Source organism: Mus pahari, chromosome 4 (assembly GCF_900095145.1).
Source record: "Mus pahari chromosome 4, PAHARI_EIJ_v1.1, whole genome shotgun sequence".
Taxonomy (NCBI): Eukaryota; Metazoa; Chordata; class Mammalia; order Rodentia; family Muridae; genus Mus; species Mus pahari.
In genome coordinates, this window is record NC_034593.1 from 59,564,956 (window position 1) to 59,591,439 (window position 26,484).

The window sequence follows — 26,484 nt, forward strand, 5'->3', positions numbered from 1 at the left end:
GATGGCCTAATCGGCCATCATTGGGAAGAGAGGCCCCTTGGTCTTGCAAACTTTATATGACCCAGCACAGGAGAAGACCAGGGCCAAGTAGTGGGAGTGGGTGGGTAGGGGAGCAGGGGCGGGGAGGGGGGTATAGGGAACTTTCGGGATAGCATTTGAAAATACTAATTAAAAAAAACCACTAAGCTAAATGAACACCACTTACTGCATGGTTCCCTGTACACAGATATCCAGAATAGACAGCTACAGGGTAGACCAGCCGACTGCCGTCTCTTCAAGAGGTCGGAAGAGATAAGAAGTGATCGCTAGTAGATATGGAATGTCAGAAGGATAAATGATAAAGATACTCTGAAATAGATCATGATAGCAGTTATATAATTGTGTAGATAAGCTAAAGTCCGTAGTATGGCATGTGAATTATAGCTAACAAGAATAGATATGTATTTTAAAGATAACTTTTGTTTTTTTCTTTATACCTGAGGCCAACTTAATCCTAGAAATATAATATAACTTTTTGATTATTATAATTTAGACACCAAATATGTATATATGCATATGTGTGTATTTCAGTAGAAAAGATTAAACACTAATTTCATTTAAAAAGTATAATGATCACAGGAAAATTTTAAAATTTCCTTCACACTTGTATTTGTTTCTTTGAGTAACATTTTTTTCCCACTCAGGAGTGTGGGACTTTTAAGATGACTGTCATCTCAGAGGAGACCAAGCAGTACTATTATTGCTCAATATTATATGTTATGAAACCTGATTTCTAAATGCAGGTATGCTCAGATTACTATGTGTTGCATTTTCAGGCAGTAGAACCAAGTGAAGTGAAGCATGTGACTGCAGCAATAGGACCAGCATCAGTAGCTGCTGACCCACCTAGCACTGGAAAGGAAATCGACCCTGACAGCATCCCAACGGCTATCAAGTACCAAGATGACAATTCTCTAGCGCATCCAGATTTATTTATTGAAAAGGCTGAGGCTGAAGAAAAGTGGTTCAAGAGATTAATCGCTCTCCGACAAGAAAGACTGATGGGCAGTCCCGTGGCCTAAGCACAGACTTACCGTTGGATTGACAGTAACCTCGAAAACTTAGGTCTTAAATGACCAATATTAACTTTCACTCTTAAAAATAATTTAGCCAAGTACATAAAAAAGAAATCTCATTTCTTCTCTCATGTTCAACTAAATATGTGGTAATTTGAATCTAACATTGTGAACAGTGAATCTGTTATAAAAGCTCTGAGTGCATGAAAACATATTTTACTGTTAGTAAAGCAGATAATAAAAAATATTAGTGTTGAAATAAATGAACACTCAGTAGTGTTTCTCATTACAATTCTTACAAAGTCATATTTTTGACCAACTATTAGATAATTTTATATACGAGGGCTATATTACTTAGTATGAGTATGAGATTTCATCTCCTGTATTATGAAACCCTTCTTGAAACCCTTCGCTCACCTTTCTTAAGGTTTTTAGGTATCATAAAAGGTCCCCTAAGAAGTCTAAGCAATGCCCATGTTAGATTTGAGGGCAGCGTGTTTTGTGTCAAGTGTGGACCGAGTCCTCTAACCCTGGGCCTTTGGAGGCTTAGGAGGTAGGATCCCAATCCCAGTCTACACCACACAGCAAGTCCTGGGATATCTCGGAGTAAATGCTAACTAAATAAAGGAATAGTTTTTGCTTAGAGATCAATTTGTATTCCGTGTTCTTTTGAAACCTGTAACTAGACTTCAGTCTTTACCTGTGGAAATCACATGCCCAATATTTTAGTCATCACTGTGCAGTGCTGTGACAGAAGACCTGGCCTAACTTCAGGGGCAAGGCTTATTTTATTTCGTTTTATGCTTTGAGCAATCTCAGGCCATGGTCAGCTGGCTCCACTGCATGTGGCCTGTAGCAGGCAGAAACACTGCAAGAGGCCATATCCCAGGAAAGCCACTCACTAATGCCTATCGGGAAGCAAAGAGACAGGCAAGGGCTAAGGCCATGGTGTACCCTTCAGGGACATACTCCAGCCATCTGCTTCTAGTCTGTCCCCTACCTCCTGGTGGCTCATTCAGCTCTAAGTGCACAATTTAGTCCCTTCATGAAGTAACAGTCCTCGTACTCCAGTAACCCTCTCTGTAACACCACCAGCACACGGCCAGGCTTTAACGGTTGAGGCTTTTGGGAGACACTTCATATTCAAACCTTAATGACCATGCTAGACTATGGGACTGACCTCATGATGGAAAAAGAATTTCTGAGAAGTAAGAGCTCTTGCAGCACTCCTGCTAGGCAGCATCTGCCCCCTCCTGAGGAAGCCACCATGCCATGTGTAGAATGTCATGTGTAGAATGTTGTGTGTAGAATGGCGTTCTCTAGTAGACAAGCGTGGACATCTCTGCAGTCCATACCTAACATGCCAGAGAGAAGAGCTGTGGGCCTTGCTGTACAAAATGGGATTTCAACCCCTGGCACAAACACTTTTTTTCCCATTTCTCTCTGCTTGCTTTTACACAGACTCTCTGAAGACTGGAGCTGAGGGCACAGCCATGGGAAGGCCCTGGGATGTGAGGTCATTTTGATTCTATCTTTTTTACACTTTAGAGCTACTGAAGTTCTCTTCTCTGTTAAGGATGGAAAGCAGGCAGGACCTTACACTCAGTTGCAAGTGCTGCTATAAAGAACGTTTCTGTTAAAATGGGTGTTCTCATGGAGACGTTTTCTTGATCTAGGCAAAGGCTATTTTCCTTGGCTGTACAAATAAACATGACCAGGATGAAGGAGGCCCATGTGGTTATTAATGTAAACACAGCTACACAGTAGGGATTTTGGGAGGGATTAATCTCAAATATTTTGCTTTTTAATTCTTTATATAATTTGTAAACTGTGGGTTCTCATGCTACAGGAAGTGTATATCTAGGAATGAATATACGCTATCAATGGGCCATAGGGAGTCTTCCACACTTCCATCTATACTGCAGTGAAAATACTGTAATCTGCTTTCTAGTGTACCTTCTCCCTAGGTGTCTCAATGACAGGTACACCAAATACAGACACTTGAATTGTAACGAATTTGCATCTTGAAGATAAATCTTTTGTGGAAAATAAAAAGGCAAGCTTTGTTTTGTTTTCATTTATTTTAAGTAAGCAAATAAACTTGGTCCTAAAGAACTCAGAGAACTGCTTCCTCCCTTCGTTTTGGCATATCATTAATTTTGTTTCCTTCTGGTTCTTTCTAAAAACCACAATATGCCCACAGAAGCCAAGCAGATTTAATGAGGAGACTTCACAGAACATTATCAAACACATTGCCAAGCTCGGGCTTGATGAAGCTCCTTTGCCATCTTTAACATAGCCACAGAGTGAGCCAGGACAACACAACAGCCCTTTTCAGGCTGCTTGATTAACGATAATAGCTTGGCTTCTGTGTGACCCGAAGTGCTTTGAAACAGATTTGTCGCAAATGATAGGTGCTAATGCAAATTAGGCTTTTATTTCTGGCACTAGGTACACCGTCAGAAAGAATAGACCAAGAACACCATTTCTGTCACTCCCTGGTTAGGAAGAGGCCCAGATGATGAGGGGCACAGTGCTTTGGGTCATGTCATTTACCTCCTTGGTTTGAGTATCCTAGCATATAAAGTAAAGGCATTCACTTTGACTTTTTTTTTTTTTTTGATGTAAGAGAAATGGTAATACAAATGTTCATAGAAAAGTACATTACTTAGGCCAAGTGAGCATTTTGACATGAGGGTCATTTTTTTTCATTTATTTTTTGCATTATTAGTGTTTTGTTGTGTATGAGACTGTAGTCACAGAGAGCTGGGAGTTGACATACGGTTGCTGGGAGTTGAACTCAGATACTTTGGAAGAGCAGTCAGTGCCCTTAACCACTGAGCCATCTCTTGGGCCCGATGGGGGTATTTTAATCCCATACAGAATAAGCAGTTAGTTGCATGGGTTATGGTAAGAAACATTCCAGCTTATGTTCACTTCCTTGTACTTTGAGGTGTTCGTGGCAGTAGCCCGCATCTCTTCTTTGTCCTCAGTCAGTCTGCTGCTTCCCTGACAACACCATGAGGAACGCACCTCTGTTCACACTAATGACCAGCCTGCCATATGCTTATTTGAAGAATAGAGCCTCATGGGCATAAGTACCAACTTATTCATGTATATTATTTTGAGTGCTTAGTTCATGCCTGGCCCATTGCAGGAGCCTTGTGGCACACACAAGGTGAATCAGTGAGGGTCCTATCCTCAAAAGGCTTAGATAACAAATGCCCAGATATATAAATAATATATCTAGCACACACTGGCAGGAGTAAAGACTGGGTTACAAAAAGAAAGAGAGAAATTAATCATAATAAAAAAATCAGGAAGGCTTCATGGAAGAACTTACAACTGAACTAAAATTAGACAGCTAAGGAGGCTGGGACCCCTGGACTCGCTGGTTCATTCTTCTGATAGCGACTCTGGGGAACTGGAATCTTCCCCAATTCTATGGTTGGATCTTTCCCAACATTTTTGGTTTAGACATCACTCAAAAATCTTTTGGTGAAATGACCAGATAACTGTTAAAAAACATCCTAACAAAATGTATTCTTGGAACCACCTTTACAAAAAAAAGTGTAGTATTTATAAGAAACCGTGAGGCTTTACAAGAGATCTAGAATAAAATAGAGATGAAGGACTGTGAGGTGGTGGTGCAGCGTTCATCCCAGGGCTCTGGAGGCAGAGGCAGGCAGATCTGAGTTGGAGGCCAGCCTGGTCTACAGAGTTCCAGGACAGCCAAGGCCACATCGAGAAACCCTGCATTGAACACCACCACCCCCAAACAAAAAAATCAAGGGGAGATACAGATACCAAACACTGAAGTTTGGTGTCTTAAACCTGTGCCATGAAGGTGGATTTTTAAAGCAGAGCCAACTAGTAGTGTTTGGGTTTTTTTGGTAACCAAATCAAATGTCCAGATATGTTTCAAAACTATTTTTACTATCATTTTACCCCAGAATTTGGCCCAATGTTTGACATGGAGATCACAATATTGTTTTTATTATGAATTTTCCCATTTCAGACAAATCTTTCAGCAGTCTGATTACTTAAATCGCTCAGTTGGGAATAGGGTATTTATATTAGCTTGATATTGCTGGGATAAAAACCCCGAGTAAAACAGTTTACAGGATGAAGGATTTATTTGGACTCACAGTTTTGAAGGTTTCAGTCCATCCCGACAGGAGAGCATGGCAGAGCAGCTTAGACCCCAGTTAGCAGGAAGCAGAGTGCACATCTGTGCTGGCCAGGCATTCTCCTCACTTGCCTCTTAGACCAGTGCTTCTCAGCCTTCCTGAGACTGCGACCCTTTAATACAGCTCCTCGTGTTGTGGTGACCCCCAACCATACAATTATTTTGTTGCTACTTCATAACTGTAATTTTGATGCTGTTATGAATCACAATGTATTTTTGGAAACAGAAGTTTGCCAAAGGGGTCATACCCACAGGTAGAGAACCTCTGTTTTAGACCATTCTGTTCTGTTCACTTAACCTGTGGGATGGTGACAGTCATGTTCAGAGAAGTCTTCCCGCAGTCAAGCCTTCTGGATATATGCCCAGACACAGTCAGAGTTGTAATTCAGTAATTTTCTTGGCATGTCTCCATCCAGTTAAGTTGACAATTAGATTAAGCAGCTGAGTATTGGCAGTAGAGTGAACACTGTCCATTTAAGCCTTGGTTCCAAAATAGACTACAGTAAGCTCAATAAAATAAATGTTCAAGCTCTTTGGAACAAGCATGAAAAAAAATAAGTGAAATTTAAAACCAATTTAGTCTGTTTTCTCTGATTTGTATCTCCAAGGATACAGGGTACCTTCTCTTCTGGAATAGCATCTACTGGCAGTAGCAAGTATCTCATTAAAGTCTACTTTGCATTGTATATTTTTCATTGAATTTTCTTAAAGCACAAATGTTTTCCAAATACCAGCACAATGAACTGAGTGATTACAGTAAAGAAGGGTATGTGGTTTTTTCTGTTACTTTGGATTTGCTTTGTTTTGGGTTTTAACAAATTCTATGGATGGATCAAATGTAGTTATGAACAATCAGGGTCCGCCTCTTACCTGCTATGTGTGCCTCTCCTTCCAAAGACACAGATCAATTTTCAAAAGAGAAAAGCTCGCCAATGTAGTAAGACAACACTTTAAACTCAACAAATGTACCACTTTATTTTTAGGTCTTTGAGAAGAGTTGCAAAATGACACCACTACAGCTCTCAGAGAGGTGAACTGAGCTGACCCTCTTCTTAGCACTCCTGTGCATAGTACTCAACCTCACAGAACGAAAACCCTGCACTCAGAAGCTGCCAAGTCCTCATGTCTTGAGAAAAATCCACAACTGTGTCTATCTCCATGTTAAAAAAAATGGAAATTTTTAAAAATCATAAATGTTTTCCAAAACCAGGGCACTTACCTAAGTACTTACACTAAAGACAGGTAAAAATCTAAATGTTTTCCAAAAACCAGGGCACTTACTTAAGTACTTACACTAAAGACAGGTGGAGTGGTGTTGGGGGGGGTTTAGATTTGTTTGGTTTTATGTTTTCTTAATAAATTCTTTGGATAGATCACTTACATTTTTTTGTAGCTAAAGTAATTCTCCTTGACCTGGAGAAGATAAGTCTTAGAATTGTTAACTTTGGAACAGTTGGGAATAATGGTTTTCACTAGTGCCCCCTCCAGCATTGTGGCTCTCCTGTACTGCCCAGGTGAGGTGCTGCAGTTGAGGGAGAGTTGGTGGGCTGACCAGCCTAGCTACCACCCAGACCCAGATCCAGGGGTTTGAGTTGGCCCACCCCAAATACAGTTCATCATCTGTGAACTGGAAAGGCCAGTCCTGCTAGTCCAGAGCTTCAGGATCTCCATGACACAGGGCAACAGGACAACTGGGAGGAGTCCCTGTAAGAATCCAATATTGATGATGTCACAGAAGCCACAGGCCTAGAACCAGACCAATGACTCATTGCAATGAACATGTGCAAGTGAAGATGCATAGACAGAGGGTATACCGTGGGACACACTGACATCTTCCATGATGTTTTCTGTGCTTTCTTTTATTTTTTTATTTTATTTGGGCCTGGGGAGGTTGCAAGGACAGAGGATGGATATAAGGGGACGGAGAGATGCGTGAGACTGGGGGGCATGATGTGAAACTCAAGAATTAATAAAAAGTTGGAAAAAAATAATGGTTGTCTTTCAAAGTGTTGTATGTTTGAAAGACAAATGTCTGCTCATATGAGGTGAAAAATAGGTCATCTTATTGTGGTCTTGTAAATATTCTTCACTGCCTTTCATAAAAACATGTTTTATAAACGAACACAGTTCTGTGTTCCTTAGTCGCTCTCCAGCGAGAGCACTGCACTTGACCCTTTCCAGGAGAAACCTGAGTTCACTTTAGCTCCCATTCTCTGTGCCATGTCTCTGTTTCTACCAGGATCCAAAGAGGCCATCAGATTATGAAGCCATTTGTGAATTAAACCAATGGATTTAGGTTAGGGCCTTCATGAGCCAATCACTTCCTAAAAGTCTTGTCTCTGCAATTACACTGGGGACCACATCTTCAACATGAGGTTGGGGAATATTTAATATCCAAGCCACAGTGGAAGTGCAGCACTCCAGTTCATTCATAGCAGAAATTTCTCTGATAATCATGAAATGAAGCCTCAAAAAGCCAAAATCTTTTAAGAAGCTATATTTATATTGAAGATCATACAAAAAACTAAAGCACTGTGATTAGAGTGATTATAGGGAGATGGAATATTGCAGATCAAGAGTCAAATTTACCTTGGGCTAGCATCAGTGCCTTTTAATAACCTCTTACCATCAATCTCTGTATCTAATCTAACAACCTCATAACCACAAGGTTAAACTTAGAGTGTATCATTAAGCTTATCAAAAAGCTAGCTTCCACTGATTAAGCTAAGAACACTATATGGTAACATCTGTAATCCATCAGGAGGTTCCCACTTGGCTCACCCTGGCCTTCCTGATATCCCCACAAAGGCATTTTGTAAAGACAATGTGTTTTGAATGAGAATGGCCCCAGAGGTTCATATGATTGAATGCATGGTCACCGGATGTGGGACCGTTTTGAAGGATTAGAAGGTGTGGCCTTGTTGCCTTTTGGAGGAAGGCATGTCTTTAAGGAGGTAGGCTTTAAGGGTTCAAAAGCCCACAGGAGACCCATTGTCAGTCTTTCTCTGCCTACTGCCAGCAGATCAAAAGCTACTGCCCCAGCACCATACCTATCTGCTTCCTGCCTGGATGGTCATGAACTCAGCGACCCTCTGGCACCATGAATCCGAAGTTACATGTTTTATGAGAGCATATTTGGGCATGGAATCTCTTCACAGCAATAGAACACCAAGACACACCGATCTCATTCTTTGGTTCTAGGACTGTAAAAGTTCATGTGACCTCTTCCACGATAAAGAGCATTATTCACAGTGACTTGAATGCTGTTGGCTCATTATAATATATTTTCTTTCAAACAAAAGCTGTGTTTTATGTCAACAAATCATAAGGTTTTATTTTTTTTAAAAAAAAGCCTTAGCTATACAATATATCTATATTTCTGTTCATGTGAGGAAAAGCTTCATGGAAGGGCACTGGATGGACGACGACTCCTCCTCCTCCTCCTCCTCCTCCTCCTCCTTCTCCTCCTCCTCCCAGCATCCCAGATGCCAGACAAGCTCCTTCCAGTGAGGTCTGAGGCCTTCGACACAAACGTTTCACATGTCAAGTGAATAACATTTAAACCCTGAAAATTGCAAACCACCCATGCAGTACAGCACTTTATCCCAGGCTAGTCCCAGCCAGTTAGAGTAGTTCTTTGAAGCCGAAGGTATCTCATGGAGAAAGTGAGGTTTGGAGGTTTCAGCTCGGCTGTCATGAAGTTATGTATCAATGGGATGAAGGCAGAGGCAAAAGGAGACTCAACGTTATCAATCTAACTCTGGTTTCTGTTCAGCTTGACAGCTTAAATAATTTGGTATCTTAATTAACCTTTCTCTCTTTTCAAAGAAAAACCAAAAGGGACTTACCATCCATCATATATTCAACAGATAGAGAGTGCTCAATTCAATTCCAATTCTACATTTTCTAAACTGTGCCGCATGTTTTCCATCTCCCCTGGTTCTCTGTCAACAGCCATTTAAAATTACTAACTATTGAATTACCCAGATGTAGGCTTTCATGCAAATGAAAACTCAAATCCAGTGGGGTTTCATTGTTGTTGTTTTGTTCTAGCCTGCAGTTGGTTCTCAAATGACAAAAGGGACATAGGAGACACAGTCTTGCTCTCTGCACCCTGAGGAGAAAGATTCCCTGGCCAACTTACCGAGATAGCCAGCTCTAGAAATCAGTGCTCAACTGCTGGAGCATCCCCTACGTATATGTTTGAAAAACCAATGCACAAGCAGGAAATAGCTGAACAAAAAGTGGATTTGACAAAAGAGAAAGCTAGAAGTCCCAACGCCAACCATCCACAAGAAGCAATGTATAGTCGTCTTTGTTAATCTCTGTGATGGCTTTGAAACATGCCTGCAAATGTGTCACGACTCTGAACGCTTATCTGTCCCTATGGCTCGCTTGCAGCCAGCAGATTACGTGGGAGGTGACAGAGCATCGCCCCACCATCTAGTTTAGAAAGGTGTACGCGTATGCCTTACCTTCCCGGAATACTCACACGCAGAAGCTACAGAAGACAACCAACTACTGGACCCAGCATAACCCAGCAAAGCCAGGCTCCCATAGAAGCCACTGTTGTTGTTACGTAGGTGATAGTCTCAACTGAGTTTCTAGCTCTAAGCCTGCTATTCGAGGATAGACACCTCCATCAGCTAGCTATTCGAGGACAGACACATTCAGTCACATAGTCTTCCCACTGAGACTCCAACACAAGCACTGTCATATGTCTGTCTAAGTTTTTCACCCACAGAATTTATGATGCTAATAATGTAATTGTTTTATAGCACAAAGTTTGGGCTTTGTAATGCAGTAATAAAACACCAACTCCACTGAGTCATGGAAAATCTGGTTTAACCATGTACTGATGAATAGTGATTTTATATAAGGGTTTGTGTGACTGAAGAAAAAATGCCGACCCCAAAGGCTCCTATGAGATTTAATGCTTGGTCACTCGAGAGTGGCATTATTTGAAAGGATTGGGAGGCGTGGCCTTGTTTGAAGGGAGTATGTCACTGGAGGTTGAGCTGTGAGGTTTCAAGGGCCCAAGGCAGGCCAAGGGCTCTCTCTCCCCTTCTGTGGATCCAGATGTAGAGCTCTCTGCTAATTCTGCAGCACTTCCTCTGCCCCTGTGCCACCATGTTCCCTGCCCTGATGAAATGGACTAGGCTTCTGAAACTGCAGCAAACCCAGTGAAATGCTTTCTTTCAGAAGAGCTTCTGTGTTCATGCTGTCTCCTCACGGCAATGGAACACTGACTAAGACAGTCAGCTTGGTGCTGGGCAGTCACTATTAGTACAGAAGCTGCCTGGCCTGATGCTCTGAACTTGAGCTGCAGAGTTTAGATTCACTGTTTCAAGCTCCTCTGTTTCATGATCTAGTAAAAGGCGACTGATACCTTTCATCATGTCAAGTGCCTATGTGAACGGGAATTTATATGTGTAGAATATTTAACATAATACTCAGAAAAAATAAAGCCAATCAAAGTATAGGATAATTCAAATCTCTGTTTTATGTTCACAGTCATTTTGCTTTTAAAGGCATTTTTTTCTCTCATGAGTATTGGTCTTATTTTACAAAGCAGACTCACCATAGACATCTATGGGCAGTACCTTGAAAATGTGCTTAGACAAAATGATAAATACAGTTAGAAAATGAGAGGACCTTATTATAACAAACAATGGGTTATTTAGTGTCTTTAGCTGAAAATCGGCATGTTCTACAAAGCTGACTGTCATGGCTAAGACTCTCTGAGCCATAACCACCAAAATGACTGTGAATTAAGAGAGAAAATTAATTCCCAAAGGAAATCACTGTAGATCTCATTATTTCAGGAATAACCCACCCTAGGACTTTAATTAAAAATAATATTTATTCAAAATAAATGAGTGCTGGCAGGTTTCTGCAGAAGCCATAATCTTGGTTATGCTAAATCTTCTTATATTAGTGCTGACATCATTAATCTCATTTGAGATGCCCTCCAGTCTGACAGCCCATACAGCGCTGGGGCAATTTCTTGCCGAGGCCTTTTTATCTTCACTGAAGAGTTATAATTCATGCAGATACCTAATGTAAAAAGGGCCTGGGCAATTACAGACATCACTCTGAGATCTTCACTGGCACTTCATCATGTCAGCAAGTATCCCTTAATGAGTTTGTTCTCAGACAGAGGCCAATATCTCAACACCGCCATCAAATTAACAGCAGCTACCTTATTGCTTTCTGTATGTAAACCTACCAGTCTTCACCCTAGAAAAGCTTCAGGTGTGTTATCAAAATTCACAGAATAAATCTAGATAAAACACAAAGTTCATTAAGTCAGAAAAAAAATCAGAGAAAGGAAAGAGTGTAAGCAGGAAGGTAAGGACGCAAGGTGATGCAAATATAGAAATTACAAAGCTTGGTTAATACCCACGTTCAGATTTGCCACCTAATTGTTAGCTCTGATTTCAAGCCAGTATAGTGATTATCTATGATAATTTTGTTCTGGCCTCTTCTGATTACTTCTGTATAAGTTACTAAAAGACACGTGAATAATGAATACAAAATATGCCTGCCCTAACACGTGAGTCCTGAGCTTCCATCTCCAGTACTGCAATACATAAATCAAAGAAGGAAGGATTTTTTTTTTAAGTCTTCAAGGGGGAGAAACAGATCAATACTTGCATAGCAGGTGTAAGGCCCGGCATTCAATATTCAATGCCCAGTGTCACAAAAAGAAAGGAACTGATTGAAATTTTATATATATATATATATATAGTCATATATAGTCATATATAGTCATATATAGTCATATATAGTCATATAGTCATATATAACTATGACTACTGTGTGTGCTAGTTCCATGACAGCAAACACTAAGAGGGTAAAATCTTGGATGAAGACAGTTTTATATGCAGATTGTTTATTCTTTATTCTGACAACAATACTATTCTTTTTCCAAAACTAGACTACAAGACAATCTAGAAAGCATTTTAATGTGATATAATTTCAATCTGATTTCACTTTACTAGGGTGAGTTTTACAAGTAATAGAATACATTGGACCTGACAAACTTGAACTAAGCTTGTGTGATCCCCTTGAAAATTAGTCCTGCAGAAATAAAAATACTGCCTTGTGATCCTGACATTTTAAAATCTGAACTCTGGTGATGTGGCTGGGGACGGGTGTCCACTGACAAGGGCGTCACGCCAGAGGCCAGGGGACATCGTAACTCTGCCAACACATGATTTGCCAACCATCTAGTTTAGAGTAAAGTGCAGAAGCCAATGTGTAGATGTTCTGAGGCATCACGTCTCTCTCTCTCTCTCTGGCCATGAAAACCACACTCTCCGTAACTGGATCACAAACTCTTCGCCTGTAGCTGAATTCAGCCCACAGGCTTGTTTTCTGTGGTCTGCTCAAAGGTACTTTGTTTTTAATTAGTTGTTAACTTTTAAAAAATTAAGAGAATTCATGTAAAATCCACGTTATTAGTGGGCATGGATCTCTGGGGGGGGGGGACATCTAAGCACTGTACAGTAGGGATGCCCCTTCATCTGGAAGCCAGCCTCCTGCAGCCAGCTGTAGGCCCAGCCCTCTGGGTGGCCACAGCTACACAGCATGGTGAGGGGCGTGGTGGTTCTCTGTAGGCTGTGAGACCTTAACAAGCGGCTTCTCCGCTCTGACCCTCAGTGTGCTCTTCTGCAGTAGGAGTAATAATAGTGTTTACCTCCTTTGATCTTTTTTCTTCTTTAACGCATTTTTTTTTTCAAATGCTGTGGCCAGCACACAGCAGAAATGTAATAAAGTTGGTTATTACTTTGATTCTTAATTCCATTGTCATTTTCCGTAGTTTACTTCATTTATGATTTGACTGGCTCCAATCTGTGATTTTTCACTCTGCCTGAAACAGACAGTCAGGGGGTCAGCTCAATGAATTTTTTTAGTTGGTTGGTTGGTTGGTTGGTTGATTTGTTTTGTTTGGGTTTGGCTTTTGTTGTTGTTGTTGTTGTTGTTGTTGTTGTCGTTGTTGTTGTTGTTAGAAAAAGGAGCCAACATCCAGGGGATCTATCCCATATACAGTCACCAAACCCAGACACTATTGTGGATGCCAACAAGTGCTTGCTGACAGGATCCTGATATAGCTGTCTCCTGAGAGGCTCTGCCAGTGCCTGACAAATACAAAAGTGTATGCTCACAGCCAACCATTGGACTGAGCACAGAGTCCCCGATGGAGGAGCTAGAGAAAGGACCCACAGAGCTGAAGGGGTTTGCAGTCCCATAGGAGGAACAACAATATGAACCAACCAGTACCCCTAGAGCTCCCAGGGACTAAACCACCAACCACAGGGTACACTTGGAGGGACCCATGGCTCCAGCCGCATATGTAGCAGAGGATGGCCTTGTGGGACATCAATGAGGCTCTTGGTCTTGTGAAGACTTGATGCCCAGTGTAGGGGAAGACCAGGACAAGGAAGCAGGAATGGGTGGGTTAGTGAGCAGGGGGAGGAGGGGTAGGATAGGGGGTTTTCAGAGGGGAAATAAGGGAAGGGGATAACATTTGCAATGTAAATACAGAAAACATTTCATTTAAAACAAAACAAAAAATAAACAAACAAAAAAAAAAAAAAAAACAAGAAGAAAAAGGGTCCAGAAGAACTCATAGCAATGCACTGGTTAAAGCCTCAGATCCTGCACATCACAGGCATCCTTACAGCTCCAACTCTGCCACACCTAGAAATGTTGCTGTAGGAAAACTTATTTTTCTACAACAGCCTGTGTTCCCCTGTGAAACATTGACTCTGTGAATCAATGCACCTTGCTTATAGGAGGTTCTAGCTTTTCTTAAGTAGCCTAGACTCATAAAGACAAATACCATGGGTTCTTTCACATGTGGATGCTAGATTTTAACATGTATACACACACGTGTGTGTGGTGTTCTAATTAGAAGGGAAGGGGAAATGAAAGGTAAAAAGAAAAAGGAGGAAACACATACACGCATGCACACACACACACACAAACACACACACACACACACACACACACACAGTACATATCATACAGCTCTGAGCTTTGCATGACCTTACAGTGACTGGCAGCAGATAATATCATTATTGTGACTAGTAAAGGCATCAAAACACATTATAAAGGAATGAGGACATCCAAGTCTTCAGTATTTTCCAACAGATTCTCTTGGTCGTCTTGCCAGTGGGGGCCCTAGTTTGGATTCTCTCCAACTGCAGCAAGGATTTAAAAATAACTCTCCAAGTAGTCCTTTAGATAGCCTGAATTAAAACAACTCCTGAGAACAGATGACCTCAGTACTATTTCCTGAGGAAATTTTTCTACTTTTCCATCGTTTAACATTCCATAATTCTATTTCCTTTTTTAATTTAAAGTGGTCCTTCTTAACTATGTCAATGCAAAACACAGATCTCACCTCTAAGGAGATAAGAAGTAGCTCCCATGAATGACTGCAGTAAAAAAGATTCAGGCTGCCATGGATCAGAAGTCCTGGTATGGAAGCTACTGAAGGAGGTTTTATTAAATATAGAAAAGGGCACAAATCAGGCCTGTACCTAACACCATACGTAAACAAGTTGCAGCCGCATGGGGAAGAGTGCGCTTTGGTTTTCAGATGCTATCAGATTGCTTTTTTGGCTATTGGCTTGATGGAAGCTGGTCATTAAAGATTTCAAAGTATTGATAGTCAAAAGGAAGCAGCGTTGGGCAATAAATAAATTATAATAAGTGGTTATTAAATGATTATTAAATAATGGCTATTAAATGGTTATTAAAGGGATTAAAAAGAACCCAAGGTAACTTGGCTCTCTGCAACAGTCTTGTCACCAAGTTTAATCAGCCATTTGAGCTTATAGAATCCTGAGCATGGATAGCTGTGGACCTTGGTTTCTGGAAGCTTCAGTTTACATCTAGAGACACAAACCATTAACAAACTTATTGTGCCAGATCAATAGGAAAACACTTCACTTCATGAATTGCCTTGAGAAAAAAAAGTTTTCAGAATCTCAATGAGAGTAAAAACCTAAGAATAATAGAATGTTAATCCTTAAAACATACAAGCATAGCCTTATTTTTAAAAGCCAAACTGAGGACTAATCCAAAACTCTTTTGATGATAGATTGGTAACTTTATACATAGCAAGAAAGACTAAAGTGAGCCGGGCGTGGTGGCGCACACCTTTAATCCCAGCACTTGGGAGGCAGAAGCAGGTGGATTTCTGAGTTCAAGGCCAGCCTGGTCTACAAAGTGAGTTCCAGGACAGTCAAAAAAAAAAAAAAAGAAGAAGAAGAAGAAAGAAAGAAAGAAAAAGACTAAAGTGCCACTACATAGTCCAACGGGAAGGAAACAAATCTCAGAATATTACTTATTACTTACTCTGACAGGTGCGGCTAGAAAGTACATGAGGAAATCCTCTGGGTCATTAGAAATGCTTGCATTGCTCTAACTTGGCAGTGTTCACATATACTCCGTGGTCTGTGTCTCCCTCCAGGGTTGTCACGTGACAAATTGTATCTCATCCTCAGAACACACCGGTCCTAATTTCATTCTGTTTCTGTGATAAACACCATGGCCAACAGCAATTTGTGGAATGGAGTTTGTTTCAGTTTATGCTGCCAGGTAACAGGTGGTACCTGAGGAAGTCACGGAATAAACTCAAGGCAAGAACCTGGAAGCAGGAACTGAAGCAAAGGTCATGGAGGAGTGCTGGGTGCTGGTTTACTCACTTTCTGGCTTGCTTTTTCACTTGCTTTCTTATATGGCCCAGGCTCAGATGCCTAGGGATGGTGCTGCCCACAGTGGGCTAGGCTATCTCACATCTATCATCAACCAAAGCAATTCCTCCAAGACCTGGTCACAGGCTAATCTGAATGAACCAATACTTCAACTCAGGTTCTCTTTTCCCAAGTGACTCTGGGTGGTTTCAAGTTGACAGTGAAACTCACCAGGACAATATCTATGTACTGTAGATATATAGTCTATAATGAGACGAGGGTACAAAGTCATTGGGGGCACTGAAATCCACAGTAATGAAGATGTTTATAACAGTTTAAAACTCAGGAGTCTGAAGAACTATAATAAAGTATAATTCCAGCATTCAAAAGCCTACTGGTAACTTCTTTCTTGGGCACTTGAGAGAGTAGAAATATGTTGAAATTTATAAGGTGCTGTAACTGAGGGTTTATAGAATCTTTGACATGTGAGCTAATGTACGTCCAATAGGCCAGAGAACTTTGTATCCTAAATGATTAAAATAGTGTCTGAGATGTAATCGATCCTTCTTAAGTACCCGGTGAGCTAATGGGTATGAATTTCATTGGCCTTTTGAACTATCAGCATTATAAGTAAAGCTACAGAACTGGCTTGTATTTCATGCTTTGTCTCTGGAAGTCTTTCCTTGACTTGGTCAGTGTTCTTCCAAAGGAAACATAAGCAACAGTGTGGCTAAAGACCACGTGTGTGAATACATAATTTACCACACAAATGTGCTAGTAGTTTTCCTTTTAAATGTCACCAGGAGGCAAAGTAGGAAGGTGGAGATAATGTAAGTCTTGCATCAGGACAGACTTCAGTTTAAAGTGAACCATCATTTCTCTGGGTATCAGTGCTTTCGTGTATAATAAAGGATAAACATCTTAGCACTCATGAGGTAGGAAGGTTTAACGGAATACACGTATTTGAAAGCACTTAGGGTGGTGTTTGGAACATAAGAAGAAATAGAGTGAGAACTATTACCCTAATAAATAAAACTTATGATTTTACTCTCTGAAGGTGAATTTTAAGTGATGTGATTTCAGGTACCGTTGCACTGGGCTGGAGAGTTCAAGAAGATAACTATTTCCTCCCTCACTCTAACATTTTGCTCAAATTCACTTTCTTGGTAACGACTATGTGGCCTCCCCTATTTATAGCTGCACATTCCCTTTCCTCCTCAAGTTTTCAGTGAGCATGTACCTACCATTTCCTTCCTAACCTGCCCTCACACACTGTAAATGACAGGAGGGCTTCACAAACCAGTTATTATAATTGTGTCTGCAGCCAGTGCCAGGGCTCTCTCCTCTTAGCCAGCTCAACACCTCTAATGCTTCCTTAGTGGGGTGTTCATCCTCTCCTGACCGCACCCCTTCTTTTCTTTCCATTTAAAACTGGCGTTTCGGGCTTTTCAGTTCCAATTCTTTTTCTTCTACCACCTTTTAAAAAGGCATTACACAGAAGGTGTGCACTGCTTGCATGTGCTGTGGGCGAGCCCCTGCCAGTCTGTCTTTGGACTTAACGTTTCATGTTTGTTTTAACTGTGTAGTTCTAAGAAAAGTTCCATGCAGCAAGCTGGAACTTTTTCTCAGAATTTTTCTTATTTTGCCTCAGTGCAACAGTGCTTTAATATGATCGTCTGTCATGCTTCTGCCTGTGTTCATTTTATAATCTCTTTAACATTTGCCTTGTGCCAAACAGAAACTAATTTCGGGTGTTGTACACACAGTTTTGCCATGGAATTAGTTTACAAGTCCTCTGACCCATGCATGCTCTCTGAGCGTCGTGCTGAGGCCAGAGGAAGATTAAAATAGCCTATTTATTTCCTGGAAGGGCCGTGTCATTTTAGATTGTGAAGTTGGCCCTGCCTCAAGCCAGTCCTCTGGGGAGCAGGACGACCTGGTGATTTGGGGGTGGGGGTGGGGAGGTGTTTCAAAGGATTACATTTCCAGTTCCCCAAAATAACCCTGAGTACTTCTGGCACTTCCAAATCAGGTCCTGGTCACTTCTTCCCAGTGGCAGCATGCCATATGTCTCCCACAGGGCCCCAAGGAGCCATGGACGCCCCTCCACCTCCCCAAGGGAACTCCCTGGAGAGTGTGGGGACAGGTGAATTGAAGGGGTGTGTGCAGGATGTTTCTTCTTTCTTCCTTGTCATTTTCCTCCTCTTCCTCCTTCTCTACTCTCTGTCTCCAGTTCTTGGAAGGGCTTATATAACACTTTTCAGACCCCAACAATTGAATAAAACTTTCATGTTGTCCCCTTCCACCACCATACTACACCCCAATCTTACCAATACTATTTCTTGATGATCATTTAAAATGTTTGAGCTTATCATTAAGGTCCTGCACTGCTTCAAGATGAAAACCATCTTCCTTACTAGAAATAGGTTCCTTTGTACTGTAATGGAAATAATCGAGATAGAATTTTAGCTAGATATAGCTGCTTGCTTCAAATTTTGTGCCCAAATTCTGCTTGTTAAGAACACTGGGTAGGATAAAGATTTGATCTGATCCTTGAAATGGAGCGGTTTCATTTTTTTTTTCTCTTTCTTTTTTCCTTTTGTGTATTTGATCCTAAGTCTAGATGTTATTTGTGTATTGGGAGACACTGCTTTTGAGGTTCAGAATTACAGAAAACTGTTTTGTTTTTGAAATCTCATAGGCCGCATCTTGTTTTCTTCAAGAAGTGAGTACAAGCACTTGTCAATTGTTCTCAAAACCTTTTTTCAATATTTGACCAGTTACCAGGGAATTGTCGGGATTAGGGGCGATTTGGCCAAGGTCATTCAGAACTGATCTGTTTTGGTTCCCGTAGCTCTGAGACCAAGTTGTCTCTCAGGAGCCTCGCTGATGGGGCCTCCAGACAAACTTCAAGCCACCTGTGTGTTTACTGCGGTTGCCATAGCAGCCGCGCGATGTCCTGCCCCCTTCTCCGCCTCACCTTAGTGACATCATAAAGTCATGGCCAATGGGCAAGCGGCCGTGCGACAAGCCCCGCCCTAGTCGCGGGCGCGGCGATTGCCGCGGGCAGACGCGCAAAGCAAGCGGGAAGCAGGCAGGTGGCGGCGCGGAGAGCTGCGCCCATTTCCACCCGCGCCCGCCGCCCGCCGCAGGACCACGATGTTCCGGATGCTGAGCAGCAGCTTTGAGGATGACCCCTTCTTCGCGTGAGTGTCGCAGCCGCGCTCGCTGGGAAAGGCGAGGGGACTGCGCCCCGCAAGTTGTGGGGGGACGCTCGGCGGGAGGCGCAGAAAAATGGGGTTGAGAAAAGGAGTGAGGAGAAGTGGTCGTGAAGAGAAGTGTGTGACAAGTGGGGGTGAGGCGAAATGAGGGAAAGAAGAGGCTGTGAGGTGTAATGGGGGTGAGAGGAAATGGCGATGGGAAGAGAAATGGGGGTGTGAGGAGAATGGGGGACGTGAGAAGTGGGCACAGGAGCTGAAGGACTGGAGAGTCGTTAGGATATAGGGGCTGAGGAAAGGATTTGAGGGAATTTGGCAAGGAGAAATGGAGGACACGACGAGAGAGAAGGTGAGCTGAGCAGGATGGGGAGAGGAGGATTTAGAAGCCTGAGGTGAGGAGAGGGTTTGCTGGTGGGACACGAGGACTGGGATCCTGAGCTATGGCTCAAGGCGCAGGCTGCTGGCTATTTGGGGCGACTTGGTGTGTGGTGGCCTCGAATCTGAAACCCTCCTGTGCAGCCGCAGGGCTTAGCTGGTGACCATAACTGCCATGTTAGTGGAACTTCTGATGAGAAAAAGTCCCTTTAGCTTCACATAGGGGTGGAAGTGCTTTCTAGGGTGACAGTTCCTTGACTTTGAGAAACTGGGAGGGGGGTATTTTGTTTTGCTTGAGAGTGGTCTCAGATGTAGACCTTACTGGCCTGGAACTCGGTGTAGCTCAGGCTGACCTCACAGAAGTCCACCTGTCGCAGCTACCACCACCACCACCACCACCTCCTCCTCCTCCTCCTCCTCCTCTCTGGAATTAGAGGTTGAGTGCTAAGTTACTTAAAACAAGTTTTCACATAGAGAATGCTGTCACCTGGACAGCACTACTAAGTAGGAGAGCTGTGCTGGCTGCTTCGAAGGGGTTGGACGTTGCCATGGGACACCGTTTGTTTTCTTTACCTGCTTCATTAGCAGAACTGGCCTTGCTTGGGAAGGGACTTCATCTTTTATCAATGCAATAATGGGGCAGGGCAGGGGTGAAAGAAAGAGTGTGCAATGACCACCTCTGGTAACGGAATGGTGAGTGGTTCTCAAGTGGCATAAATGAGACCTTGGGAAGAAGACATTTAAAACTAAGTTTCACCATTTTCTAGTTTTCTGTGCATATCTGACCTTATTATATGCCTAGTTATATTAAAATGAGATTTTAATTAATTAAATGTGTAATTTGATATGTAACTAGTATCTTCAAAAAAATATGTCCAGCAGGAGTGTAATTTAAACTGTTGGATGACTCTCTGAGCAAAGGCAGGGAACCCAAGATTTGAGGTCAAAAATAGTAACAGGTCACAAAGACACACATCAAAAAGCTCCCTTCCTCCACGTCTAGCACAGGAAAGACCATTAGTCACACTCTTCAACAATTTTTTTAGCCTTCAGAATCAAGCAACCATAATCAAAAATATAAGGCAAATTTGTAGTAATTAACTATAATACTGATTCATGCTAATTATTTTTACAACCACTACTTATAGAGTAAACACATCTGGGAATAAAGGAAAAGAATGAACTTACATTATCAAGTAATGAACTTATATCAAGTAATCTGTTCTTTAACCCACTGTTTTTACTCCAATCCTAACAAAATGAGAATTCATACTTAATATAAATTAAAGAATTCAGGTGACAAATGTACTAACCCATCTATTGACCTTAGAAGAACATATAAGGGAAGTAGAACACACTAATCATGCTCACTGCTTTTTTAAATTAATTTATTTCTATTTCATGTGCATTGGTGTTTTGCCTGCATATATGTCTGTACAAGGGTGCAGGATCCCCTATAACTGGAGTTGGAGACAGCTGTGATCTGCCATGTGGGTGTTGGGAATTGAACCTGGCATCTCTGGAAGAACAGCCAGTGCTCTTAACCTCTGAGCCATCTCTTCAGTTCCTACTCATATTTTTATATAAAGATTGTACCTGATACTATCTTTGTACCTGATCATTGTGTTCTCTAGTGGCTACTTTAACATAGAAAATATTCAGTATATATTGTGTAACAATGATCTAGTATGTTTTGTGATTTATCGAGCAGTTATGGGTAATATTTCATGACTGCTAATAGTAATTACTATTTTCATTAAATAAATACCATCGTTGATGTTGGAGCTGCCTAATTAGAATATTAATAATTATTTTTTATTTTTCTTTTTAAAATAAACTTTCATGTTTTAAAAGCCTTACAAATAACATCATAAGCCAAGAATAAGTACACCCACGGATCTTATGAATAACACTGAAGTATAGGATAAACATAAAAACAGCTTTCTGGAGAAATGACCCAAAGCATACATATTCTGAAGAGGAGCCAACAAATATGAAAAGAAAAAGAAAATTCTACCCTGAGCTCAAGTTCCATAATGCTCTGTGCAAAGAGGTCAAAGCTACTAGGAACCTCAAAAATCTTTCTTTCTTTCTTTTTTTTTTTTTTTTACATTTTTTAATTAGATATTTTCTTTATTTACATTTCAAATGCTATCCCAAAAGTTCCCTATACTCTCCCCCCAGCCCTGCTCCCCTACCCACCCACTCCCACTACTTGGCACTGGTATTCCCTTGTGCTGGGTCATATAAAGTTTGCAAGACCAAGGGGCCTCTCTTCCCAATGATGGCTGACTAGGCCATCTTCTGCTACATATGCAGCTACTAATAAGAACCAAGAACAGAGTTCAGGAATACTCTGATCATTGGAAAGGTGGGGTTGAGGGTAGGAATGTACAGCATCCTGAAAGGGGGAACTAGAAAGCTTTTCTGTATATAAATTCTGCACAAATCTGTATGAGGATTAGCCACCCATGCTTGAACCAGACTCAGGGAGCAGCTTCCTGAAGAGGATACATGAATAAAGCAGGATCTAGACTCCCACTTAAGACAGAATTTGAATTCTAAGGCAACCACATTAATTACCTGTTTAGGAAAGATTCATCATTCCTGAAGAATATAACAAACTTCAGAACCTCTACAACATAATAGCCACATTCTATATGTTGACTTTATATGACTCATTTCTATATAAAAGACTTATTCTGAAGTAATTAGGTATTACCTCATACAAGATATTAGCATTAGTGGGCAAAAAATTTAAGGCAGTTATAATTTTGCCCCATATGTGAAGGAAAATATGATTGTAATGAATGAAAATATATGACATCTCAACAAAGAAAGTGAAATTTTATATGTAACTTGTCTGTCTCTAGTGTGTATGAATATGTTCAAATAGAAATTCTAGAGAAGATTGATTGGGTAGGCTTAGTAGCAGAATGGAGATGGCAGAACAGTCGTTAAACTTGCAGAAACACAAATAGAGAACAGAGTGTAGAACCAAATACAGACTTGGCAGAAATTGATGGTTTTCCTTGAAATAATTTTAAACAATGTTATTTTAGGAAGGTATCTGTTGTAGGCAGAATAATGGTTTCTGTAAAGATAATCATATTTCCAGAACCTGGGAATATGTTATCCTGCTGGTCGGAAGTTCTCATTGGCTTCTTGTGCCTGTTTCAGCTGCCCTCTAGTTTAAGACCCTTTTCTTGTAGTGTGTATTAGACATCTATTGCTCTAGTAGCTTATAGAATCATAAAGTAGTATATACAGTCTATTGAACTGCGAGGTTATCAAAATTATTGTCTAAATGAGCATTTCAAGTTCATTCACATGGCTGTTGACTGATTTAGAAAAAGATGTTTCTAAGGTCCATGTTAACTTCTCCCCAAACTGTACCAGCCACTGTACATGAGAGAGCACCTAAGAAAAAACTCACTCTTTGAAATACATAACTTTGAATGTAACATCCTGTTATTCCATTATATCCAACTTATTAAAAAACAGATCCAGGGGTTGGGGATTTAGCTCAATGGTAGAGTGCTTGCCTAGCAAGTGCAAGGCCCTGGGTTCGGTCCTCAGCTCTGGAAAAAAAAAACAAAAACAAAACAAAACAAAACAACAGATCCAGAAGTCCAGCTCATGTTCAAGGACAGAAGAGGTTACATGATGGCATGAACACCAGGGATTTGGCTCCACAGAATACCATTGGAGTAGTAGTCTATCACACATATTTAAACAATTGCTTAGTACACCAGTATCAAATTTATAGTACTAACATAATTAAATTTTAACAAGAGATGAAAGAAAAGACAACAAAATTGCTATAAGTAGACTGTACTGTACAAGATCATAATCTGTAGTAAAAACAGACCTGGACTGGGAAGCATAGCATAGTTGGTAGCATGCTTGCATGAAGTCCTGGATTGATGCCCAGAACCAAATAAAATTAGGCACAGTGGTAGATGCCCACAATCCTGACACTCTGAATGTAGAGATAGGGGGTTTCAGAAGTTCAAGGCCATTCTCAATTCTATAGTGATTTCAACACCAGACTCAGCAGCATAAGACCCTATCTCAAAAACAAAACAAAACAAAGATTAAAAAAAAGACCTCAACCTGAAAAACAACAAAGACTTACAGCTGTGTGGATGATATTTTAAATGAAAGGGCAAGACTAAGGGTTGTTTTTTAAAATTAATTTTACACACACTCACACACACACACACACACACACACACACACACTTAACAATCAGCAACAAAAAAAAACCACGTTTTTAAATGGATAGGATGTATTTGCGCACTCATTTTGATCACTTATATAAATAACAAGTAGAAAATCACAATGATAGGATATTACTGCTCAAATAATTTAAATTGAAAAAAAAAACACTGAATAGTTGTAGCAGCCTTATTTATAAAGACAAAAACCTAAGAATAGTTTTGATTATATTATGATATAATCATACATATGCTAGATTGAGTAAACATTTGGTGAGTAGAACAGCAGGGATAAATTATAAAAAGCATTATTCTGCTACATGTTTATGTTAAGATGTGAAAGATGATATACTATATTATTCATACTATATATGAGATTCTGAGAAAGGCAAAACAATACTGATAAAGTCTGTGATGGTTAATCTGGATTGACTTGAGATGTGCCTGGGTTAGTAAAGCACACCTGTGGATGTTTATGAGCAGTTTCTGGAGAGGATTAACTGCGGTGAAAGACTCACTGTGAATACAGTTAGCACTATCCAAATAGGCTGGACCCCAGACTGAGTGCAAGAGACCAACAGAACTCTTGGTGTGGGTATTCTCCCTGCCTCCTCAGGACTTTGAAAGTGAGCAGCTTTCCTGCATTTGCCCTTCTCTGCCACCCACAATAGACTGAAAGCTCTGAAACTGAGTAAAGTGAATCCTTCTTTAGTTCTTTCTGTGAGGTATTTCATCCTGATGATGAAAACCTAACACAGAGCCTAGGAATGGGAAGTAGAATTTGGGGAGACGATTTTCTACAAAGGCTCAAAACAAAATATTGGGGGTGTTATATTGGTGGACAACAAGCAAGCTAATCTTTGGGAGAATAAACCAGGAGAAGTTAGATATAGCTATAAAAAGCTATAAAAAGAGGTGTGTTTGCCAAATGTTTCTAGTTTTAATAGTAAAGTTTAATAGAATACTTGACAGAGCAGAACAAGAGAAATCTGGAGTATATCCTAGAAGGATTACCGTCTCCTTCCATTGAAGGAGAGTGCCAATATTGCTTAGACTGTAAATTTTTGAAAACTCAAAACTTACAATTATTGAGTATAAATTATAACCAAACAAAGCTGAACTCAAACAAAGCAAAAAAACCTATACATACACCTAAACACAAATCCAGTTAAGCATTTGCTAATCCTAAATCAATTACATTTCAAGCAAATGTGCTTTTTAGAAATTTTTTGAGGGGGGTGGACAACATGCAGACTAATCTTTGGGAGAATAAAATAGAAGTTAGAATAGTAAAGCTTGATTGAATACTAAACAGAGCAGAACAAGAGAAATCTAGATTATATCCTAGAAGGATTGGCTCAGTTTGGGGAACTGTCTCCTTCCATTGAAGTAGAGTGCCAATGGTGTTACTCAGGAATGTGACTTGCATCTGGGAGCCCAAGAAGGAATACTTAAGGACTGGAAACAGCAAGCAGACAAGAAAACATATTCAGACTACTCCCATCGAGGTCTCTCCCATTGGCTTCTATTTCTGCTCTATATAATGCCCAGTGCAGGTTTAATTATTAACATTTTCTCTTTTCTATTTTCTTCTCTCTGTTCTTTATTTCTTTTTTCCTTCTATTCTGTTTTTAAAATGAATTCCAAGAGAATACAAACAGCTGAATGCAATGAGGTTAATATGAGTTTTTGAAGATGGAATTCAGTAAAGAGAAATTGAGAAGGAAATCAATTTGAAATGCTGGAGGTGAAATATTCATTAAATCAAATAAAAAGCTCAGTGAAAATCTTCAATAGAATAGGTCAAAGGGAGGACAGAATGGTAGAGCTTTAAAACAAGGTGGATGAATTGGAAAATTCAGTTACAAGGAAAAACTTAATAAGAAAATACAAAGAAAATATACAAGAATATAAGATCTAGGGACACTATGAAAAGACCAAATCTATGAATCGTGAATGCAGAAGAGTTTCATGTTTTCAATAAAATTGTAATAGAAAATTCCCCAAATCTAGGAAAAGAAATGTTTATCTAGGAACTGGAGGTATTTAGATTTTTCAACTCAACGAAACCAGAAAAACTCCTCATACCAAGTAGTTAAAAATTAAATATGGAGAGCAAAGAAAGTATACTCTAAGTTATGAGAATAACACGCATCATATATAAAGACAGGCTTATCAGAGTAAAAGTAGATTTCTCAGGAGAAACTCTAAAAACCAGGCAAGCTTGGAATGTGTATTTCAAGCTCTGAAAGATTTCAGTCCAGGTAATTATAGCTAGCAAAACTGTCTGTCATAGTAGAAAGAGAAAGAAAAGCTTTCCATAATACAGACTAATACAAGGAGTTGATAATCACTAAGGCAGCTCTTTAGACTCTTGAATCATTCAGGCTGAGGAGAAAGACAAGCATCCAAGTCTCCGGGAAATGATAGCTGTACTGAAACAACAGTTAAGCAAATTAGCAGTAAGAAAGTACTAAGCCTGACAGAACTTACAAATCCATGCCTATCAGTATTAATGGTCTTAATTCTCTAATTAAAAGATCAACATAAGCTTTCTATTTGTTGCCTTCAAAGACAGCCACAAACCAAGGGGAAAATGTTCCAAGCAAGTGGCTAGGAAGCAAGCAGATATCTCTGTTCTTGTGTAACAAAATAGACTTTAAGGAAGCAATAAATGAAGAGAACATTCCCATTCTACACACACACACACACACACAC

The 26,484-nt window shown here is 40.4% G+C and overlaps 1 protein-coding gene and 1 long non-coding RNA gene across 4 annotated transcripts in view; both read left to right on the forward strand.

Moving 5' to 3' along the window:
- Nucleotides 1-3,170, forward strand: part of LOC115063857 — an 8,747-nt gene extending 5,577 nt beyond the window's left edge. Inside the window, exon 2 of the long non-coding RNA XR_003843729.1 lies at nt 816-3,170. This is a non-coding gene — a long non-coding RNA (uncharacterized LOC115063857). The remainder of the gene's footprint in view (nt 1-815) is intronic.
- Nucleotides 3,171-18,999: 15,829 nt separating this feature from the next.
- Mlf1 (myeloid leukemia factor 1) overlaps nt 19,000-26,484 on the forward strand; it is a 28,608-nt gene continuing 21,123 nt past the window's right edge. For 2 of the 3 annotated variants that reach the window (XM_021196247.1, XM_021196248.1), the window contains exon 1: nt 19,000-19,159. In XM_021196247.1, the coding sequence (XP_021051906.1) occupies nt 19,113-19,159 (47 nt within the window). In that variant the 5' untranslated portion in view covers nt 19,000-19,112. The remainder of the gene's footprint in view (nt 19,160-26,484) is intronic. The other variant, XM_029537574.1, reaches the window with a different exon arrangement.